Source organism: Corvus cornix, chromosome 1A (assembly GCF_000738735.6).
Source record: "Corvus cornix cornix isolate S_Up_H32 chromosome 1A, ASM73873v5, whole genome shotgun sequence".
Lineage (NCBI taxonomy): Eukaryota > Metazoa > Chordata > Aves > Passeriformes > Corvidae > Corvus > Corvus cornix.
This window is the reverse complement of record NC_047057.1, coordinates 61,936,137-61,958,708: the sequence shown is the minus strand read 5'-3', so window position 1 is coordinate 61,958,708 and position 22,572 is coordinate 61,936,137. Positions and strand designations below refer to the sequence as shown.

Genomic DNA, 22,572 nt, shown 5'->3' with positions numbered 1-22,572 from the left:
CTCCATATTCAAGCAAATGAGCATTGAAACATTTATCAAACACTTGGTAAGTTCAGATTTCATTTTTGCTACCTATTAATTTGGTGTCCAATTCATGTCCTCTTGTCTGACAGCCACTGGCCACCTCTCTAAAGAGGATTTGGAGCTTCAAGTGTGTCTCAACCTTCCCACTTGGGTGGATCTTTCTCCTCTCTAGTTTCCCAAATGACTTCCCAAAGCAGGAAAATGGGGAGGATGCAACAACTTTCAAATTCACCTTCAGGAGCAAAGAACGCAGAGTCCAGAATAAACACACATTTAATTTCTTTGCAGCATTAGGGGGTGCTCAGAGAAAACAGAAGGCAGGGTCTGGAACTAGAGCCACAGCCCCAGAATTACACAGTACACTGGCCATGGACACACATTTGCAGTTGCTCAGGCTGCATATGTGAAACCTTGCATGAACAACATATTTGTTGTACAGTGTTAACACAGCAAGTGTCAAACACCAGTGCATGCCCAGAAACAGTGGCAAACAGAGCTGGGAATCCAGAAATCACACCAAGGCCTGCTAGGGAAAAAACAAACAAACAAACAAACAAACAAACAAGCAGCTCAAGCTCTTGGCCTTGTTCTTCATGCTTCTTTGGTCCCGTATTTGGAATACAGGCAGTACAGAACTCGCATTATAGCCTTCGTATCTCCATTCACAATATCTGTGGGTACACAAAGCAGAGACAGCAGAAGGAGATGGGAAGTGTTAGCAATCCCTGGAGCAGGATGAGACTGCACCTGCCAAAGACAATCTCCCACCTTCCCCCAATTATAACGTGAACTTGAACAATTGAATTGCGACAGGAAGCAAAATAGGAACTACAGAGGTAGAAACTAATAATTAATTAAATTAACTTGAGGAAAAGGGACTTTTGCTGCACTCTCTTGCTCGAAGACGAAGGCAGATAATGCAGAGTAAGAAATAATTATTCACTAGAAAGAAACAGAGTAGATAATTTAATAGGGTTTCATCTTGAGATTTTTTTTATGATTATTCTATGTCAGGAATCATGTTGGAATTACCTGAAACTTTTTTTTTTTTTCCCCCTGTAATATTTGCATGATGTTTTGCTGCCATTGACTGCATTGGTTTTCGGTTTGGGGTTTTTTTGTTTATTTGTTTAATTTAGTTTTCAGCTTCTTTCTTCTTGGCTATAAACTGCTCTTGTATTTAAAAATTGTAGTGGAAGAGGGTAATGGATGCAGAGGGTTTACTGTTCTTCTTATCATGCTGTAAATCACTGGGAGAAAGACTAACAAAGAAACACCAGTAAAATGAGATCCTTGAGGAATCTCAATAGTGTAGCTGTAGCAAGGACCCCTAAATCATGTTAAATTCACTCACTAGCTGAGGATTTCCCCAGTGAAGCTAAAAGACTCATGGATGTTGGCACCAGTAGTTCTTATACTGATCAACTCTGTGTTTGAGGCGGTGCAGAATAGCCAGAGGGGAGGAAGGAAAGCACAGATTTATCTCTTTTCACACAAAAGGTGGATCTCAGCATGGAGACCTGAGCCCACACAGATTACTCTGTTAATGTTCATATAAATAAAAGGTCTTTAGCTTTCCAGGCTCCTAGCTCTGTGCAGCACAGCAAAAAGCCCACAATTCATGAATGCCCAGCATGCAAACTGCCAACATCACCAAAGCATTAGTGGGAAAAGAGAACAAAAGGAAAAACAAAGGAAGCCCTAAATCCTCTCTTCCCCTCTCCATGATGCCATGTTATGTACCCAACACATGCACCCACTCACAAATAACTAACAGGGAGCTAGAACTGGAATAATGCTTTTTATTTTTAATAAAGATTTGACTTCCTTATTCAGCAACAAGCTTGTAGAGGAATGCTGGGATTATGCGCCCTGCAAGAGGTCAGCACCACCCATTAATTAACTACATCCCTCATCCCACCAGGAGCTGGCACCAAATTTTTCTGTGGAGTATTTTAATTGGAAAATTGGACGGGTCCAAATGGAGCTTTTTTGTCTGTTTGTTTTTGTGGTGGAGAAAGAAAGAGAAGCATGCATGCACATTGATTCAGCGATGGAAACATTCACGTGGATGAAGAAGACCAAGATTCAGCTCCCAGGTCGGAACCAGGCATAAAAGCAATTAAAAACCTGTGACTTTCATTTTCAGGAGACTGCCCCATCACTCTTCTGGGTTTGAATAGAGTGACCAGTGTTTCTGATTTTGCAGACATATTCTTCAAGGTATTGTCCCACAGAAACAAGCTTGTTTTTAATGCACTGAAAGTTTTTATGAAACAGGAAAATAGCTTTGCCTCCAGCTCAGCTGCTGTAATTGGAGCTGTCACTGGTTTAAATCTTTAACAAATACTGAATTACTAAACAGTTTAAGTTTAGTGTAAAGTTACCAAACTTATAATAATCTAACTTTTTTAGTATAGAAATAATGATTTTTTTTAAAAAAAATGTTATTACCTCTACTATTCATTCTGCATGAGGAGCTGTAGGACAGCCATATAATGAAATGTGTCAGTGTCATTTTCAGAACCTGCTTCCTGCAATTACCCAAACTTTTGCTAAGCTGGGATATTAGCAATTCTATTCCAGGTAAGTTTGCATGTCATGACTCACCTTCAGAGTTCACAGGAAAATTCAGAAGACCTCCCTCTGCTAGCAAGTCCAATGCCAGGTTAACGTTGTGAAGCTGTTGGAGAGAGAGAGAGAGAGAGAGATTAATATAGCTGACAATATTTTCTAACCAACAGAAGGTTTTAGAAAGTATTTCTCTTGTAGCTGAAGACACTGATTCATAAATATGTACTCATATTCCTCTCCTTAGTTTCAGTGGAGTGCTCTTCAGAATTTCTACCAATTATCATACAAAATTAGATGTAAAATCCATCTCCAGAAAAACATGTCCCATGAGGTGGGCAGAAGAATCCATTTATTTAAAATCGACCTTGCATGTGAAAGACTTGTGTTAATGAATGTTTCCATGGGGAAAACAGGCTGGATTCCTAACTGGATCTAATGGACTCAGGGAGTTTATTTCTGGGTATTTTTTAACAATGCCCACATGCTTACCACACTTGGAACAAACCAAAAGGAAAAAGTTCTCTATATTTCATTCAGAATTGCAAAGATCCAGCATGCTTGTGAGCTAGAAGTTTCTGCTGTACTTCTAAGGGTGTCCATTCACATTAACAGTGGCAATGATATCCTTAATAACACTCATCAGAAGTTAAGCACATGTCTATGAATGAAGGCTGAGGGTTTTTTCTCATTTTTCCTCACTGCTTTTTCTCTCCCTTCCCCACATAAAAGCAGCACCACGCACATAAGCAGTGGTTGTAGTTGATATTTTAGAAGTAATATCCCCTTCTAACAGCTTAAGGGCAGTTTACTTGGCTGGTAATTAGCAAGTTCCCTTCCTCTAAACGAGTAACAAGAACTGAATGAACTTCAGATTGTCTCTTCTTGCCTTCCCTGAGCTACTGGGCAATTTATCCTTTGGGACACTGCTGTTCCCTGTTGTGTTGTGACAACAAGCACAGGAGTTCCCCATGCATAAGCCCAGCAAAATCTCTGTGCTCTGAAGTGAAGCAGCAGATTTATGTTTCACCTGGTTCTCTGGCTTACAGTAACTAAGACTGCCTGTTTGGATCCAGGTTTGTTTTGTTCCTCTGATAGTCAGCAGCCGGGAGAGCTCAAGACCATAGAGTTCTGCACAGTTTGTCGGTCAGAATGAGTAAATCAAATGTTTCCTTAGTGAACCAGCACAGGCCAAAAGGGCACATTTCCCTCTCTGGAATGCATTGGAGATTTTCGAAGAATGACAACATGCACATTTCAAAAAGCATCCTCAGACAGAAATACCAATTATTACCCAAGAAAGGAAAGCCTTGTAAAATAAGGTGCTTTGTCCAGCTGTGCTTCCAGACTCAAAGGAGCTGGACAGTTTTCTAGGATTTACTGCTGGACAGCAGTCAGGACATTTGGGGTGTTTCAGCTCTGGGCCCGTTTTGGCAAAAGTACCAAGTTCACACAGTTTTGATAAGCACACGAGCCCTCCTTCATCATCATCTTAATCTCCTGACTGCAGAGATTTCACCCCTAATTTCAGCCTGAACTATTTTGTGATCGTATTCTTTGTCACAGAATATACACACCTTTCTACACTCACAAGCACCCAGAGCTGCACTTCTTTACAGCTATTTATAAATGCCTTTTTTTTGGCAATAAACACCCCAAAAAAACCTGCAGCAAACCCACCCACATGCAGTGTTGTCTTCTTGCACCTCAAAATTGATCATCTCCTGAATTTCAGTCATGGAATGGTTTTGGTCAGAAGGGACTGTAAGGTGGATGCACCGCACTGATCCCAACAGTGCATGTGGTTGTCATCATTCTCACAACAAATGAGATCTTTTAAATCCCAGCAAAGGGTACATCTTTATCCTTTACTGCACCAATTAATGTCTAAAATGACATGGAGTTAGAAAGCACTGAACTGAAAGATATGTTTTGTGTACGAATGACAGCTGAACTATGGTCCATCGATATTTTCAGTTGTAGTGTCATCCCACTTTTCGTCTTGTAATGAGCATCAGAGGAGAAACAAATGGTAAATACCACTGTGGCAAACTGTTCAACAGTAAGTCCAGTCCTTGGGAGTAACTTTGCTACAACGAAATTGCTACAGCGTAAAGAATTGTACTGAAGCAGTACCCAACTTCATTGTACTCTTCTCTGATGCCAGTAAGAACTAGGAAGTCTGAGCTTTGATTTGTACTAGAATTTTAGGGCTATCTTATTTCCAGAAAGAAATCTGTGAGGCTAGAATAGGGCTGAACCGAAAAGAAAATGGTTATTTATGAAATTTTAACTGAGAAAATATTCAGTGACCTCCTCTGAATAAAGCTAATGGAAACAGTAAAAATTTCTGTCCAACTCAATGGGAACAGACCAAATGATTTTGAAAATCTGAGTGGAAGAGAAAAGGAAGAAAAACAACTCTAGGGAAATGGTTTGATTATGTCTGATTCAACCCTTCAAAATGTATTTTCCCTGTTTTTAGATTTAAAAAAAAAAAAAAAATCTGTTTTTCCTAATTCATTAAACAGTTACCAACTGACAGCAACGAAATTTTGACAACATTTGAACCTAGGTCTCAAACAATTGTGCTTTTAAACTTTCTGATGGAAAGCTCCATGGGAATATTTATTTGTTAATATAGGACCTCTGAGAATTTTCATTACAAATAAATATTGCCCAGGGGTATTAACTGTGCTAAGGTTGGGAATAAGATGAAAGCTTCGTCTGTGTGGGGAAGCTGTAATGCAAACCATGCCAGAGGAGAGATTTTCTTCTCTGGCAGCTCTCAAGCAAAAAAGATCTGACACATTTCACTTCCAGAGATTTGAGCACAAACCAGGAAAAATAGTTAGACTTTCAAGATTTTCAGAACTATTCAGTGACCCAAATGAAAAAGCCTACCCTCACCAGAGACAATCTGAAAATACCTCAAATATCTCAAAATATATCAACATTCCAGACCTGTGGAGGAGGCAGCCCAGCACACACTTCCCTCTGGCTGGTGACAGCTTTTACTTTTAAAGCACAGATGAAATCTGCCTGGTAGAGGTGGAAAAAGGTGCCAAGCAGGTCTGGCTGAGTATGTTACAGCCCCCAGCCTCGGGGGAGAAAAGGATGTAAACACTCAAGAGCTTCCCAAACACAGAAGGGGCCTTCAAAATGTCTTGGTTAAGGTATATTTTTAGGGCAGCATAAAGAGACCCACAGGTATCAGTTCTGCTACGCAAGAGGTGTCACCCTCTTCAATTCCTTGCTTGCAGGACAGACTGGTAGAAGAGAACACACCCATTCCCTACCACACAGAGCCCTGGATTTCACCAGAAGGCTGCAGAAGCATGGCCGTGCCAAACAAATGCAAGTAACAGGTGTTTGCCTCCTATGAGATGCTAATTTTGAAGAGGACCTGTTCTGAGGTATTTTGACAGCACCGAGTGCCTGTGTTGGCACTGTCCCAAACCCCCCCCCTCCTGCAGACACTGTGGGCACAGGACCTCACACTCAGCAGCAGCAGTGGAAGCAAGAGGCAGAACACACAGTTAGATGGCTCAAGCTCTAAATAATTACAGAACAACCTACCATCTCTGTGGTGCTGGCCGGGGTCAGGAAGAAACTCCTTAAATTCAGAAAGTAACCCTCTAGTTGTCCAGTTAAGAGAAGTAAGATAACTCCATCTGAAAACTAGATAAGAATTGCCTGAAAATTATTTGGCTTTAGTAAACTATTCCAGTAAATGCCATTCTAGCAATAAAGGAATTTAAATGTTACTCAGGCAAGCAGACCAGACAGCCCAGTGATTCAGTTCCCTCAACCTCTTCCACAGTGAACTTCATATTTCCTTAGATAAGGCTCCCAAATTCATACCTATGAAAATACAGCCTTGTACAAGGACAGCTATTAAAACAAACTATTCCAAATATGAAAATACTTCAGATGAGCACAAACGCATTCGTATAAATAAAAGAAAATTGTGCTTAGTGATGTATGACAAAACACCTGAAAACCTTCTTTTCTTACAGTTGCCCACTGGGAAATCCCAGTAGAGCACCCTGTTCACCAGAGCCCAGGGAGGTGATCCTGAGATGCCTGTGGAGCACTTCTCTTGCAATTTCATGCTCTAAAGAAGCTCTACGTTCAGAGGATGGGACTTTGAAATGTGATAAAAATAAGGCCTTCATACCACGAAGAAAATGCAGCATCAACAATCACTAAGTACAGCAATCAACTTTGCTTTCATTTTAATGCTCAGAACACCTTCATTTCCATCCTGACAAAGAGAGAACCCTTAGGAGTTGGGCAGACTCTGAAAATTACTCCCTGTAGCATTACAAGGGCAGCACTCAATACAAAGGTTGTATTTTTGCATTAATTATTAGCTTCAGAAACTTCAGAGACTGAAGCTTGATATCTTAACCTAAACCCAGAAATCATCATGTTGCCAGATTTCCAATTACTGTAATAAAAAGGAGAATTCCTAATGGTGAGAGGAAACACCCAAATGGCTGACAAAACATGGGTAACGTGTAGCTTGGAGCACACTACCTGAGATTCGATGTCTCTCACATTTAATCCTAATTTTCCAACATGCTTGTCAACAAATTGCAAAAGTGCCTGAAGAAAAAAGACAGGGAAGAAAGAGGGAAGGAAAAAAATAACTTTTTCGGTATCTAAGTTTGGCCTAACAGATTTTGATGTCTACTAAAAAAGTAAATTACCTTTTTTACAGCATCCAGTTTATCTGGAGCACAGCTAAATAATTCATCAAAGGCATCATCTTCTGTATCAAAACAACATTAATTGATTTTATTTTGAATCACTGACAGATTAGAGCTTTAATGTGGCTCCAGAAGGAGAAAGGTATTTACAACTTGCAAGCCAAGGAGGAAAAGAGTAGCAGGGAGGCAGAGAAAGATGCTGCTTTTAAATTTATCAGAGGACAAGATGACAGGCTTCCCTTCAGCCTGACCACATCAGAGAAAGCAATTTACTTCATTCAGCTCTGTAATTTTCACCTGCAGAGGTTCTCCGTTTGTGCTGCCACCAGTCTGAGCACTGGCCAAGTTTCACATCACTACGGTTTATCTCTTTTCACTTATATTTTTTTTAACCCTGAACCTCTGGGATAAAATACAGGGAGCAGGGAAGAGCTGTATGTTGTACTGCTCTCCCCAAACAGAAACATCTGTGACACTGAATTTGCAGAAAAAAACCCTCCTCCTTCCTTCAAAAAACCACAAGCAAGATATGGAGACACTGCCCTTCCTCTGAATATTCAGAGACCTCAAAAATGGCCAGTTCTGCCACCCAGTTTAAAGTGGGCAACGAGCTGGTGCCAGCAGAGCTGTGCCAGAGAACTAGCAGGAGTCTAAAGGCTTCCAAGGAAATGAGATCCATCCAAGTGCCACCCTCGCCTCCCCTTTCTGCCCAGATGCAGCAAAAGCAGGATCCATCTCCTCACCCAGCCACAACACGGCTCTGGTTCAAGCATGAGCAAAGTGTTTGAAACACCCCGAGCAACGAAAAGCACACTGGCAGCACAATTAAATGGAGAACCAGTTTCTACAGCACAGAAAAGCAAAGGCAGCTTGGCTGGAGGGAAATTCCTCCCAAAAGACAGTGACAGAGAAACCTCCTGTGTGAAAGGGTTTCCTCAGGTTTCTCTGTTCTGCCTGTTTGGGGGTTGCTGCAGGAGAAGTGTCAGGGAATAGGTGAATCCATCACACAAATCACAGAGAGCCCTCTTCTGGAGCCACGCTTTGGGATTTCTCTCTTTGCTAAGAAAGCTGTGTCAAAAATAGAGAGAGAGCATCTTGAAGAGTGAATTGCAGATTTCTCTTCCCAGCAGAATCAGCCCACTGAAAGAAACACCTAATTATGGGTTGGGGTTTTTTCTTTTTCTTTTCTTTTTTTTTTTAATTTTCTTCTTTTTTTTTTTTTGTTTGGGGCAGGGGTGAGTGATGGAGTTTTTTTCACAATTTCAGCCCACACTAGAGAACACTCAGTGGAATAACTGATAACTACATATTAAATTATATAGTTTGCACCTCTGCAAAGGATGAAAATGCCAAAATAAAGGGCACAGCAGAGAATTCAAGCAGTTGCCTTGGTTCTCTGGGGATGCAATGTGCTCCTTTGCAGCAGGCAAGAGCAGCTCACGCTGAAGCCTGAGCAGTGCCCAGACCTTCTGCAGGCTTTGCACACATGGACATTTTTCACCTCAAGTGTTTCCCAGCCCTCAAAAGCCCTAAGGGTAAAAGCTCTGGGGACGCTGGCTTGACTGAGCTGCCATCCACAACCGAGTACCAGTGGATTTCAAAATCTCATTTGCAAACTGTGGGAAGGAAAGTACATTAAACCGGTAGCAACAGGAACCACAATTCTGAAGCCTTTATAAATAGTTCCAACAGTGAACATGGTCCATGCACAAATCCAAGCTGCATTTTGTCCCCAGACAGGTTTCTTTTTTGGGTCATCAACCCACCTTCATGTCTTGTCTCCCCCCCATCTGTTGCCTGTAGTCCACAGGCAATGTGACCACCCAATTTCCAAGCTGTATTGTGTTGCTATGAACAGGCATTAACAGAAGACATTTGGAAAAAAACACTGGGAAAAAAAAATCCATGAATCTCCATTAACTTTAGTGGGAGCATACTGATTTTATCATGAGGTAAAAATGGATCAGGACACAGTGTATAAAAGCACATAATGAAACACTGAACTTGGCAATGCCAGCACTTACTTGACTGCGCTTCTACATTCTCTCTAGAAGTGCAATAAAAAGCAAGAATTAGAAAAATGATTCAGCTGACTTGATCTTATTCATAAGCTTTGCTTATCTGCTATCTTGTAAAGCAGGAGATAGAGTTCAAAGTGGCATTAACTTTATGTCAGAGTGACTTTCCAACAGACATTTTTAAGTACACTCCATATTTGTGTAGGGTCTTGGAAGCATATGAGATTTCAACTGGCCCACACACCAATGAACATTTATTTTACAAGCACAATCCTCAATATCCTCTTCCAATAAGCTGCTCATGATATTAGAGCTTGAAGATGTTCTGGCATATAAAAAATGGTAGCAGGAAAATCTCTTTCTAGTCCTTAGAATGATGCCCATATTTTTTCAGTATATAAATGATATCCTACTACTTAACTCCTTTAATAATGACAGTACCTCACACACTCAGCAAGCTAAAACATTTCTTCCACAGTAAAATAAGAAAAGAACTGCCTCCTTTCTCTTTATTTAAAGACACAACAACAACAAATTAAAACTGGATTTAAACCTTTGTGGCTTTAGAAAATCTCCAATTTAGTCTGGCACAGGTAAGTTTATAGTACTGGAATTTTATTACTATATTTGCTATGAAATTTCATGGCAATTACAAATGCTAAGCTTCAGAAATAATCATAAATATTGCTTTAGAGAAGTTTTTATATAGAATAAATAAAGGTATTGCACCATAATGCCAAATGTGAAGAGGGGGGAAAAAAAGGAAAGAAACCAGAGAAATAACTCACATGCATATGCATGTCTGGGCTTACACCTTTTTCATCATCATGATCCCAGCTACTTTTTGTAAGGGGGAACACACCCACAGTGTTTCATTTCTGATTGACAGTGTAAAAACCAGATATATCCCCTCTTACTTGTTTTCTGTGATATATTCCACCGCATTTGATGTCTTTAATCCTGTGGAGGTGGTCTGTTGAAAGGACAATAAACAATGTTGGGTTTGTCACACAAAAAAAATTTTATAAACAAGAATGAGGCTTTCACGACCTGTTTGCTGCCTTAAGTGATTATCAGAGGGCATTTACTCAATAACTCCAGTACAATTAGTACAGGTACTTTGAGAGGTTTCTGCTTCCTTCTGCTCTCTTCAGTCTCCAACAGGAAATCTCTTACTTCGGCATCAGAGGAAGTCCTTGGGGTTTGCTGCTCCTCCCTTTCAGGCAGTTGAAAACATTCTGTGTTTACATGCTGGTGGTGCTAATTTTTGAAATTATATCCCAAATTGTGGGATATTTGATATTCTCCTACAGTCTCAGAATTGACTTAAAGAAACCAAACAGAGGAAGAAAGTGTGCAGATATCTGCTTGTAGAGAAAAATACCAAAGTGTGACCCCAATGGAAGGGGAGTAAAAACTTCCATCACCTAAAGAAAGAAATCTTCAGCATTAAAAAAAATTTATGATTTATGAATACAAGCTTCTATTTTAAAACATTTAGAGATAGTAACAGCAGAATTTCTTCATTTTCTTCTTTACAGAGATCAACAACTACTTTCAGTTTGGACCATTCCTTTGTTTGACTGAGGAAGAAAAACAGCATCATGCTTCTCCCCTTTTAAAGGCAGACTATCCTAAGTGAAAACTAAATCTAGTTCAACAAACTCAGAAATTGAAAGGCATGGTTCACAGAACACACAAGTATCTCTTTCACAGCTGCACACACATTTCTCCTAATTCTAAGCAGATCAGCCTTCTGAAAGGACTCTAGGGTCTACTGTAACAAACACGACTACAAATACCTCGATGGTGATTGTTTCCACTTGAACGTTTGGAGGCAGAGCCAGGTTGGGTTTGAAGTGCTTTGCTATTGCAACCAGGAGATGCAGTGTGCTCAGTAAATCCTTTGCCAAGATAGCTGTTGAGTGTAAAGGAAGAAAACAATGCTCAGTGTGTAAAACAAGTGAACTTCCCTCCAACATCAATTCTCTCTATGCAGAGGACCCCAAAGTTATGAAGGGCCATAACACAGGTGGGACATCAGATTGGGGTTTATACAACATCAAAATTTAGCTACAGTACAGCTTAAAAGTGAGACATACAGGGATGCTGAGGGCTCTTAAGTGGTCCACAAGCCACACACTTAAAGGAGGCAGACCCAGGCAGGGTCAGATATTTCTGTCTCACTTTTGATTCAACTAGTAATTGAAAACAGGTTGTTTAATTACTGTTCTGGCAGTACACTCCCTCACAGCAGCCTTATAGCACAGGAAGCCTGTGATGGATAATTTTCTTCAATTTCACTTCTGCACCTACATTCCACACTCCATTTCAGCTGACTTTCTTCCAGTTGCAAGCACTTGGCCACGGCTTCCATAATCACAGAGAGTTTCTGTCGCTGTTTTTTTTCTGTTAATGCAATCTTGTCAACATCCAGCTTGAGAGATCCTAAGTTTTCTTTTACAGAGGGTCCATAGGAAGTAGAAGAATGCATTTCAACATCATTGTAGGGAAAAAGAAAATGATTAGAAACATAAAATTACAGCAAAGCACACAAAGTCTTGTTTTAAATGTTCAGTACCATTCATAGCTCTGCAAGAAGGAGAGGACTCAAGTCAGTCCTTGTAGCATCATCCCTCAGCCCTATCACTTTACATTCCTTCTACAGAAATCCAAGGAGTGAGTCCTTCCTGTAGATAGTGTACAAAGTCAGTATCAACTCATATATAGAAGAAATCCCAGCTCATCACTCAGGCAATTAAATTATGAAAATCAGCCAATCCTGCTCAGATTGCTGCTCTCAGCCTCGGTGGAAAGGAGATAGATTTGAAAGATGTCCCCAAAGAGAGCAAAAAGGGACAAAAAAAGTAGTAGGGACAGGAGAGATGGAGAAATAGATAACAGGCTGCTCCAGGAGGTTACATCTTTATACAAGCAGCACATAGTGCCAAAAGCCTCTTAGATTTTTTACCAGTTCCAGTACCAGAACAGTTCTTTAGACCCAGAGCTTTTCAATTTTTTTTTTTTTTAAGGCAGGAAAAGGTGTATTACAGTGCTGATTCCATCCAATGTTTCTGGTAGCACCACAAGCCACCTTTGTGCTCCTGGCTTACAAAATTTTCCTTCCTTTCAGAAGCACTGAATTTCACACATCATAGTTAACCTTTTGATTATCTCAATGAGCAGGTAATAAGAATTTCTTAGAAGTAAAATAACCATGTAAAACAATAGTGGGAATTTGTTCAGAATTGTGATTATCACAGTTGACCCCCAGTGCTGTGAGAAGTGATGGCAGGTCCCCGCTACTGCGACTCCTGAGGTTTATCCTCTGATTGGAAAGTTCCTCCATGAGATGTCTGCAAGAACTAAAATCAAAGGAGCAGCTCACCCAGGAGATGATGAAGTACTAGCCCATCAAACAGGTCTTCTTCCAGACTTTTAACTACTATGTGTTCCTCTTTCAGGGTACTGTTAATCCACTCAATCAAGAACTGCAGGGGAAAGCAAAGCAATCTTATTCCTGTTGTTTAGACAGTACAGCACTCGGTGCTATATTCTGTTTCACCTCTCTCTTATCTCACATCTTGGTTTGCTTTCAATCTCCACTTCCTTTGTGCTTTTTGGTTGTTTTTTTAAAGGGTTAGTTCTTCCTAATTTTCAAGTGAGATAGACACCTCACTAGTTATATTCTGATGAACTCTGTTATACAGCTGGGGAGAGAGACCCTCTTCCCGCTTCCACCAGGGAAAAGGCTGCACAGTACACTTCCCATCCCCTGCCTTCATCACACATCACAGAATTCACACAAATTTAACTGCCAGGCAGAAGTTTGTAAGAAAAGAGGCTTCACTCATTCTGTGGGTAGTTTCTTGTACTCATCCATGCTACTAGCACTCCTCCCTCTCATCTCCTGTTTTTGTTTTCTTTTTCTTTCTACAATATTGTACCACCCGATCTCCAAATACCTGCTTGGAACTTTCCTATATGGCAGTCCTCCCACTGGCCTTCCAATATCCTTCCTGCCTTTGCAAGGGGAAGCTGCTCAGGAAGCCAAGGTCTGGCTACAAAGGGAGAGGAACCACATGTGGTCCTAGACAGGAGAACAAAGCAGCTCCTCAGCACTTCTCCAAGCATGTGTTTTATTCACATGTGTTGAGAGAAAGGGAAGATGACCTGGCGAAGCAGAACAAAAAAGCAGTAACCCCAGCTGGCTGCCAACATGAACATCCCTCTTGTAAGAGGGAAGGGTATTGCTTGTATTGCTGGGATTGCTATGAGTGAATGTCTGGAGTGGATAATATCCTTCTCACTTGCTGTAAACAGAGGAGAAAATTCATAGCAGATTCTTGTAAGCTCGCCAACATTAACAAAAGCGTAAGAAGGGTTTGAAAAGGAAAGTTTCTGAGATGCTTGAAACTGCACAAGAAATAAAGAGGCCTGAATTGAGAAGCTGTCAAACTGTAATACATGTCCTCTGATAAGAAGTATCAAGAGCAGAAAGCTGTGCTCTTCAGCTGATGCTTGGTGACACTTTGGATGTGCGAGGAGTAGAGCAGTACCCCAAGCACAAGAGTACAGCCAGAGGGAAGTCAGAAAAGCAGCAAGTACTGCTGGGTACAGACCTATGACACCCCTTCTTTTCCCTCCCAGGTCAACACAGCCACATCCACAGCCTGCAGCTCACACAGTTCTGCTTTCTGTCCAGTTGTGGGGGCCCCACTCAGGTGCAGAGCAGAGCCTTGTGTCTAAAAATGAGTAAACAGGGAAAGCAGAAAGGGAATACTTCCAGAAGTTTGCTGCTGGCTTCCAAACGTAACCATCTTCTATGCAGCTGGATATTTATAGCAACTACAGGGAGCCATTTTGTATTTCTCAGTTCTCCAGAGCCACCTCAAAATGAAAATGCAGTGAAACAGTCTCTCTCCCACGAGAGTTTCTTCACTTCCCCTGTTCTTCCCTTGAAGATTCCTCCCTGTCCCTGTCTCCATCCCAACTGCTTCTCGAGAGAAGCCATCAGATCTTTAGATTAAGAAAGCAATCAAGGGGCACTGATGGGTACCCAGAGGACTTTGTCTCCCTCAGGACACAATTTCCATCTCCTCATCACCCAACAAAAAGAAATTAAGACAGTGATGACCATCATTTCAGGAATCTCTGACAGGAAATGGATTAAGCACTGAAGCTCACAGAAATCTTCATAACTGAGGAAAACTCTTCATTTTTGGCTGTCTTGAAGTAACAAATCCAGTCTTTCTGTAGACAACAAAATTGCATTTTGCAGCACCACCTTTCAGACTTTCCCTTTTGAATAACAATATTTTGAAAGCCTGACACAAAATCAAATCTTTTTGATCAAATGTGCACAAATACCTAATACAGAAACACACCTACCTACATGTTTATAAATGCTACAAAATACAAACAGCACATACCTTAAGCTGCTTTTCATAATATTTGTAACAATTCCAGCACCTCCATAATGCAAGGAGTGCTGGTCTCATAAGACACATGCCCTTTTTCTTCCAGGAAATTTCAGTACTTGGACTGTGCTGGTAGAGAAACACAGTGATTGAACACACTGGGGAGACCTCCAAATTAGATGGAAATAAAGTACTTGCCTGTGGAATAGGATTCATCCTTCACAGTTACCTCAAGCAGACAATACAATGGCCTGAAAGCTTTTATCCTGAATTCCTGGTGACTTGCATACTCTTCCTCCTACCCCCCACTGCTCTCTGCTAACCTTGCCAGCTGAGCCAGCTGCTGGTGAAGGCTGTCACAAGTCAGTAGAGCAATCCTAAATGTTACCATGGGATCAGTGCAGCAAACCTGCACCTGCCTGCACATTTCTCTTCAGTCACAGCAAATGCTGACATGGGTCTGCTTGTGGTCCCAGCCCAGTGTTTCAGCTGGATTCTCGTTGCTGTTACATTATCATCACAATGAAAGAGCAACTGGGCACTTCTGGTGTGGCTCACCCAGCAGAGGTGTCACATCAGAAGCCACTCAGGTTTATATCTGCACTCCACACCCAGCAGTGGTCACTGCATTGGAAGCTTGATCCTGTATGGCCCCAGCCACCTTGACACCGTGCTGAAACAAAAGCCCTGCTTCACTTGTGTGGAGCCCCAATGCCAAAAGCAGAGCTCATTCCCATCTGTAGAGAGTGGGGAACTGGGGTCAGGGAGCTGGGCAACTTAGTGGGCTGAAAGAGGTTAAAGAACCAGGTCCTTTGTTTCCTTTAACACAACAGGTTAAAACAACTGGTGAGGTGAGAGTTAAAATATGCAGTAAATGAAGTGGTACCAGTTTCAATTCTTCCAGTTTGGGGCTGTTCCTTGAGGTTGGTTTTATGAGTTTCCTCTTCTCACCTATGGAAGGAAGCAAACAAGATCCATCATAATTATCAGATATGGCTAAAGTAAGTTTGTAGCTAAATCTCCTACCAGTTTCATATTCCAAATATGGCTAATTGCCATATGTAGAAATATTCATTTTTTAACTAATTCCCCGTGAGCAAGAAACTAGTATAGCAGACTATTAAGTCTATGGTTGGAAATTATGCTTCAGTGTACTCCAAATCAGTAAGATCTAGATGGACAATTCTGGAAAGAGGAAAACACAAACTTGGTCAGATTCTTATGTGTGAAACTTAAATTTCAGTTAAAGAACCAGCTGGACTTTGTGTTGCTTCTTCATGATCTGCCCCCAAAGAGTCAGCAGCCAAATACACACACAGAGCTTACTCATTTCTGGTACAACCATGGGATCACTGCTGAAAAATACACAATTCATTTGTACAGCACATTTTCTGTTTGGCCTTTCAGGTGGTTCTTTTGACTTTTTTCTGTCCTGGTTCATAAAGCACAAACCTTTAGCAATGACATCCTCAGTTAGGAATCGATCAAGTGTAGAAGGCTGTGTAAATGCATTTAAGAAGTCTGGATCCATTGTTTTTAATCACTCCTGGTAAACTGGTAAAAAACATAGGGGGGAAGGGAACATGAGTAAAGTAATGTAAAGATCAAAATTAGTGCTAAGAAGAAAACAAACAAACCGAAGGGGTTTTTTATTGGTTACTATTTCATCATTAGTTGCTTTAAAATAAAATCTAAAAATATATTTAAATGTGTACAAAGAAAAAGAAGTTATAAACAGTTTTAATTTTTTTCTGTTAATCATCAAAATATAAGAAAAAAGACCTGAAGTACTAAAACTTGCTTTAAGTACATCTAATTCCATTTTCCCTTGATTGGATATTATTAGTATTAGATAAGTAAAATCCTCTTTCAACTGAAGTGAAAAAGAAGCTTTCAGTCCCTACGTATTAATGGATATGTGCTAGAAAAACTACCAATACTTAAGGAGTATTAAATCAAGAACCCAGTAGTTAAATTACTGACACAAGTTTATAAATACAAGCAGCTTTCTTTATTAAACCAGCTGGTACAGCTGTGGGGAAACAAGAACAGATGTTGGAATCTGAATAGCCTCTTACAAACTCCAGTACAGAGTCATAGAATCACTTAGATTGGAAAAGACCTCTAAGATCATTGAGTCCCAGCTGTTCACCCACCACTAAACTAAACCACATCCCAAGTGCCACATCTGCATTGCTTTTGAATCTCTCCAGGGATGGAGACTCCAACACTTCCCTGGGCAACCCCTTCCAATGCTTGACGACCCTTTCAGTGCAAAAATTTTCCCTCCTGATGTCCAATCTGAACCTCCCCTGGCACAGCTTGAGGCTGTTTCCTCTCCTCTTGTCCCTTGTTCCCTGGGAGCAGAGCCTGATCCCCCCTGGCTGCCCCCTCCTGTCAGGGAGTTGTGCAGAGCCACAAGGTCCCCCCTGAGCCTCCTTTGCTCCAGGCTGAGCCCCTTTCCCAGCTCCCTCAGCCCCTCCTGCTGCTCCAGCCCCTTCCCCAGCTCCGTTCCCTTCTCTGGACACGCTCCAGCCCCTCAATGCCTTTCTTGTCCGGAGGGGCCCAGAGCTGCCCCAGGATCTGAGGTGTGGCCCCAGCAGTGCCCAGCACAGGGGACAGTCACTGCCCCGGCCCTGCTGCCACCCCATGGCTGGCACAGCCCAGGTGCCATTGGCCTCTTGGCCCCCTGGGCACACCTGGGCTCATGTCCAGCCGCTGTCCCCAGCAGCCCCAGGGCCTTTCCCAGCTTTCCAGCCCCTCTGCCCCAGCCTGGAGCTGCAGGGGGTTGGTGTGACCCAAGGCAGGACTGGGCCCTTGGCCTTGTGGACCCTCAGACCACTGGCCTGGGCCCATGGATCCAGCCTGTCCAGATCCCTCTGCAGAGCCTTCCTGCCCTCCAGCAGATCCACACTCCCACCCAGCTGGGTGTTGTCCATGAACTGACTGGGTGTGCACTCCATGCCCTTGTCCAGGTTATCAGTAAAGATATTAAGCAGGACTGGCCCCACTACTGAGCCCTGGGGACACCACTTGTGACTGGTCACCATCTGGATTTGACTCCATTCCCCACCACTCTCTGGGCTCAGCCTTCCAGGCACGCAAGAAGCAAGATGGTTCTTCATAACCTAAATGCGCATTGATTTAATTGCCAGAAATCAGAATTACTTACTGCAACTGTACTGTGGCCTGCAAAGGTGAAGGAAATTACAGGAGGATGCGGGCTCTTGACGCTCATAGCAGAGCATGGTTTACTCCATATCTGTTCTAGCAGGAGTAAGAGAACTCATCCTTCCCAACAGCCCAAAAATCTCTGGAAGTCAGAGCAGAGCAGATGTGATGACCAGGAAGACTTTTACACTCCTCTGAGTCATCAAATCCCAGCTGCTGCTGGGCACAGGGTACCTGGGGCTCAGCTCTCTGACTGGGAGTGCTGCTGTTTGTGAATGGGAAATGCTCTCTCTGAAGTTCAGAGCTACTGGGCCACTGTAGGAGAGGGGATGTTGGCCGGTTTTGTGCTTTTTTTAACAGAAAATGAGATGCTCCATATTAGAGGCTCCCTCAGGAGAGGACTCCCACTCTCTGCCCAGGGTACCCACATTGGGAGCCCGGTCTCCTAAGGCTTCCTGTGAAATTAGTGGGAATGTTACCTTTAAAGAGCAATCCAGAGTATTTAAATGAGTGGCTAATCCTAGCTTTAGGAATGGAGTTCCTCCATTCTGTTACCAGAGACAGACCTGGCTGCTGCTGCAGGTGCCTGAAGTGAGATGCTCCCATGACCCAGAGCAAGGCACCTGCTGAAAATGCTGTGGCACAGAACATCTCCAAAGTGGCATTCCTCTGCTTGATATCTTTATACACCACAGTGGTAGCTTCACAGCAGCACAGTGCTGCTCTGAAGGCGTCCACATATTTCTTACAGCTCCAGTCAAAGTGCATTCTGAACATGTGTTTTAATACAGATTTTGCCAAAGCTGAGAATATTGGTAGAAAATAGCAACTGGGTGCTTTTGCACATCAATCTGGTAAAACAAATTGCTACAAAACTGCCAGCAAGGCACTAGGAGAAAGGGTCACAAGAGAATTAATTTCATTATGGTGGTGGCAAAACTGAATGCTATCTTTAAAAAGGTGCTTAATATAAAAAGATAGGAGAAATAGAGTGATGTAGTGCCTGAGGAACAACTGAACTATCTGAGATAAGACTCCCCAGATGAAATTAACTGAGAAAAGTTAATTAATAGAGAGCAACCCGAGGACAACTTACTTTACTTACTTTAAATTAGGTTTCTGACAGCTGTGATGCCTTGGGGAAGTCCTGCTCATAACAGAAATGGTCTGTGTAAACCACAGCTTACTCTCACTCAGCTTTGCAATATACTTGTGGGTCTCTTACTTCCTTCGACTATCAAAGTGGTGTGTGCTGTCTGCCACACCCTTGGGCTCTTTTTGGCCAAGGAACCTGAACATCAGAAGCCACTCTAAAAGCTGGAAACCTGTAAGGAAGGGCCTGAAATTCAGAATTTGCAATAATGTGGCATAATATCCTCTAGGGCCTCAGTCCTGTGTGTCAGGCTACCCTGGGTAAGACTAACTTGCCTGGTATCCAGTCCCTTCCAGTACCTTAGGGAAAAAACCAGAACCCCAGAAACTATAAGCAGTGCAAGGATACAGAGGTACTTCCCCAAAACTCTTTAACAGTGTGCAGCTCAGCCTTCCTAAAGCAAACCTGGGGGCCTGGTCACTAGAAGCTGTCAATACATTTACTCCCCATGAACTTCCCACTCACCCCTTGAACATAGGCCTGTGTCTGTCTCACCACTCAGCAGTGAGAAGGTGAAGAGCGTGGCCCTACATCACGTGAAGCTCCATCTCCTGTTTCTTGCTCGGACCCACCAGCTTCCCCCGAAGGCACCACACAAAGACCAGCTGATCCCCATTCTTCACACCCCTGTGTTAATGCTCCATGTTACTACTGCCCTACTACCCCAAACCCTCCATGTCCATCTCTTTCCAAAACCAAGAAAAGACAGCCTAGAGTTATCCTTCCCTGGAAAACCAGGCACCTTTGGTAGGTAGCACCTTTGGTCATCCTCAGTGCTCTTTTCTGAGCTTTCTCCAGCACAATCAAAGCCTTTTGGAAGTGTTAGGAACCAGACTTGCCCAGATTTAGAAAGGTGCACTGCAGCATTCACAGTGCTCTCTGTTCCTCTCTTCCTAAGTCCTGTTTGCTTTTTTCATCACTGCTGACACTTCATTTGGAATTATCTATTAGCTCTCCAAGATTTTATTCCTAAGTAGCAACACACCATTCAGAGCCCATCATTTATTGTGTTTCAGATCACATTTATCAATATTGGTTTCCCACAGGCATTTCAGAGCCAGAGAACTGCAGTTCTTCAGCATTTAATAGACTCATTGCTTATTACTCGTAATTAGCATTCACAAGCAGTCCTTCATGTGGCATTGCAGCATATTGGTGAGGCTTGGTCCCAGACACAGCCTTTCAAAGAATAACATACTGCAGGAACAACATAAAATGGAACCTGCCAGGGTTGGGACACCTCCTTGGGTGAGCTGTTTAATGAGAAGCAGGAAAGGTCGGAAGAGCTGGTTCTCACAAATATTTCCATATTTGCTGCAACCAGCCCCTGCCGCCCATCAGTAAAAATTTGCTGCTCAGAGCTGTGACTGACATTCTGTTTTTTCCAGCCCCCATCCTCCTGCACAAGTTCTTTATCAGTACTTGGAGAGGAGAACGTTGTAAGAGACAACTGCTTGAATACTGACTGTACAGGCATTTCATTATGGCATCTTTGAATAAAATAGATGTTTAATTACGGGCTATTCAAAGGAAATGACATTCTCTGAATGAAATGCTCTTTCTCTGAGGATGCCATGGATGTACAGGCTTTGCTTTAAAGCCAAGGGGTGTTTGACCTTTTGTGGGCCACCTGCAGTGGCTGCCAAGAAGTGCATTGTTCTTAGGTCAGGAGCCGGGCTACTGCACAACCTTGCAATGTCACAACTACTGATAAACAGCTAATTCTCAAGTTGGGTCAGGGCAGCTCACTTTTCCTCCATGAGTCCTCACAGAGTCCAGCTCCCAGATATCCCCAAGGTACCACAAAAAGCACTAATGAGCAGTGGTTTCTGGCTTACAGCTGTAGAACATACACAAGGCATTTACCAATGCTACCAAACTGTTTTATTTCCTGCTTGAAAAGGCAAAAGCCCTACTCTGCCTTAGCTCAAACACATTTCCTAGGAATGGTTGCCCAAGTAGATCACACAAAGGAGGGGAAAAAAACCCCAAGTGGGAATGGTAATAGTAATATTTCTGCCTTCGGAAAACCAGAATTAAAACATAAGTAAGAAAAAAAGAGCATGTGCATTGTGCACCCAGTTTAAAACTTATTTTCACTTCCCTGTATAGCGCCAGACTTTTCAGGAGCCATCTTTGCTAATTAGCACCAGAAGAGATGTTATCTTAGTAAGAACAATCCACACAGACACAGAAAATCTTCCAGTTAAGAACAATAATTATGAAAAAAAGCACCCAAAGGAGTCCCATTTTCCAAACTTACTATTCTCTCCTTCAAGTAACTCTCCAGAAGCTCTTCCAAGACCTCGTCCCAGGACTCAGGATGCAGTTTCTGGGGGAGAGGGCTGAGCCCAGATTCGGAGGTGTCCCATGTAGGGCAGCACAAAGCACGCAAGGGGAAGTTGTGTGGCGGTGCTCTGCTCTTAAAAATGAAACCACGCTCCCATCCGGAACTTAATCGTCTGTGTGCTAGTCCCGGCTGCAGAGACTGAAATAAACAGGAATACAGGTGCAGGAAACATGCAGCCCTGCAAATCCTGAAACACCAGAAACAATCAGAAAGTTATGATCGTTCTTGGATGGCACTGCCCAGCATGACTGGGCTACGCTGCCCCTGGGGTGACTCACAGAGCACTTTTACTTTGTATATAATAATAAACTAGCCAAGAGCAGACAAGATCATGTTCCACTACACCTTTTCCTCATGCTCCTTCAAGAGCATTTTATAAAGCAGATCAGGACTACTCTACCTACCTGGCAGGAGGAGAAAACTAGGCAGAAAATTAATTCATTTGTCCTTAGAGAGGTAGTTGGCCACACCAGGGCCCAAAACCCTCATGTGAGACAAGAGTTATCTCCAGCAGGCAGTGCTGCTGCTCCTCCTCCCCTTTTACAGCATTGATTAAAGAGGAAGGGCTCCTACAGAAACCACCTTCCCTGGACATTTCCCTCAGATACGAGTCACATTTATTAACTCCCCCAGCCAGCAGAAACAACTCTGCAGCCCCCCATGAACCCCATTAATAGTAGCAGCCAGTCATGCTAATTAAGTTGGTCTGGTTTAACAAGAGAGCGACTCCTGTGTTTAGCTGCATGCCAAAGATAAGAATGGACAGCTGGCATGAGCTAAATGGGATAAAAGAAAGTGGGTTGAAAACAGATTTCTAGCTGCCATGAATTCATAGTAACCAACAACTTAACCCAAAATCCTGAATCAAAGGGCAAACCTACTTTGTCAGCAGATAACAAGCAAAACAACAAAACAACACAGCAATTTAGAAAAGAGACTGAGTACCTTCTTACCTACTCAGAAGTTCATGCTGCAGTCTACACATGTAGTAAGTCAAAACCAAAACCAAGGTGTTATTGGAGATGTTATTGGGAACTTTGGACATTTCTAGTTTCATATCAGCAGGCAGAGGGAGCAGGAAGAACTAAATGTGGAGAAATCTTTCTGTAATTACTAGGTTTCTCCATGCTTCAACTGGCAGCACAAAGGA

At 42.4% G+C, this 22,572-nt stretch overlaps 1 protein-coding gene across 1 annotated transcript; it reads right to left on the bottom strand.

Moving 5' to 3' along the window:
* Nucleotides 1-279: 279 nt before the first annotated feature.
* PARVG (parvin gamma) lies at nt 280-21,528 on the bottom strand. Its single transcript, XM_010410257.4, has 13 exons — nt 21,336-21,528; nt 16,201-16,302; nt 15,635-15,699; nt 12,717-12,819; nt 11,645-11,785; nt 11,131-11,246; nt 10,246-10,301; nt 9,335-9,357; nt 7,311-7,372; nt 7,138-7,206; nt 6,175-6,276; nt 2,635-2,707; nt 280-695 (listed from the first exon to the last, which is right to left on the bottom strand). The coding sequence occupies exons 2-13, from the start codon at nt 16,277-16,279 to the stop codon at nt 616-618; spliced, it is 969 nt and encodes a 322-aa protein (XP_010408559.1). The 5' UTR covers nt 16,280-16,302; nt 21,336-21,528; the 3' UTR covers nt 280-615.
* Between the last annotated feature and the right edge of the window lie 1,044 nt (nt 21,529-22,572).

Bases quoted from the DNA above. Each gene is read 5' to 3' on its own strand.
- PARVG (XM_010410257.4), bottom strand. From the start codon at position 16,279: ATGGATCCAGACTTCTTAAATGCATTTACACAGCCTTCTACACTTGAT. The intron at 11,247-11,644 runs GTAGGTGCAGAA...TACACTCAACAG, and splicing joins GCTGAAATGGAGTGTGGAAT to CTATCTTGGCAAAGGATTTA. The intron at 6,277-7,137 runs GTAGTGTGCTCC...ATTCTTATCTAG, and splicing joins TGAGAGACATCGAATCTCAG to TTTTCAGATGGAGTTATCTT.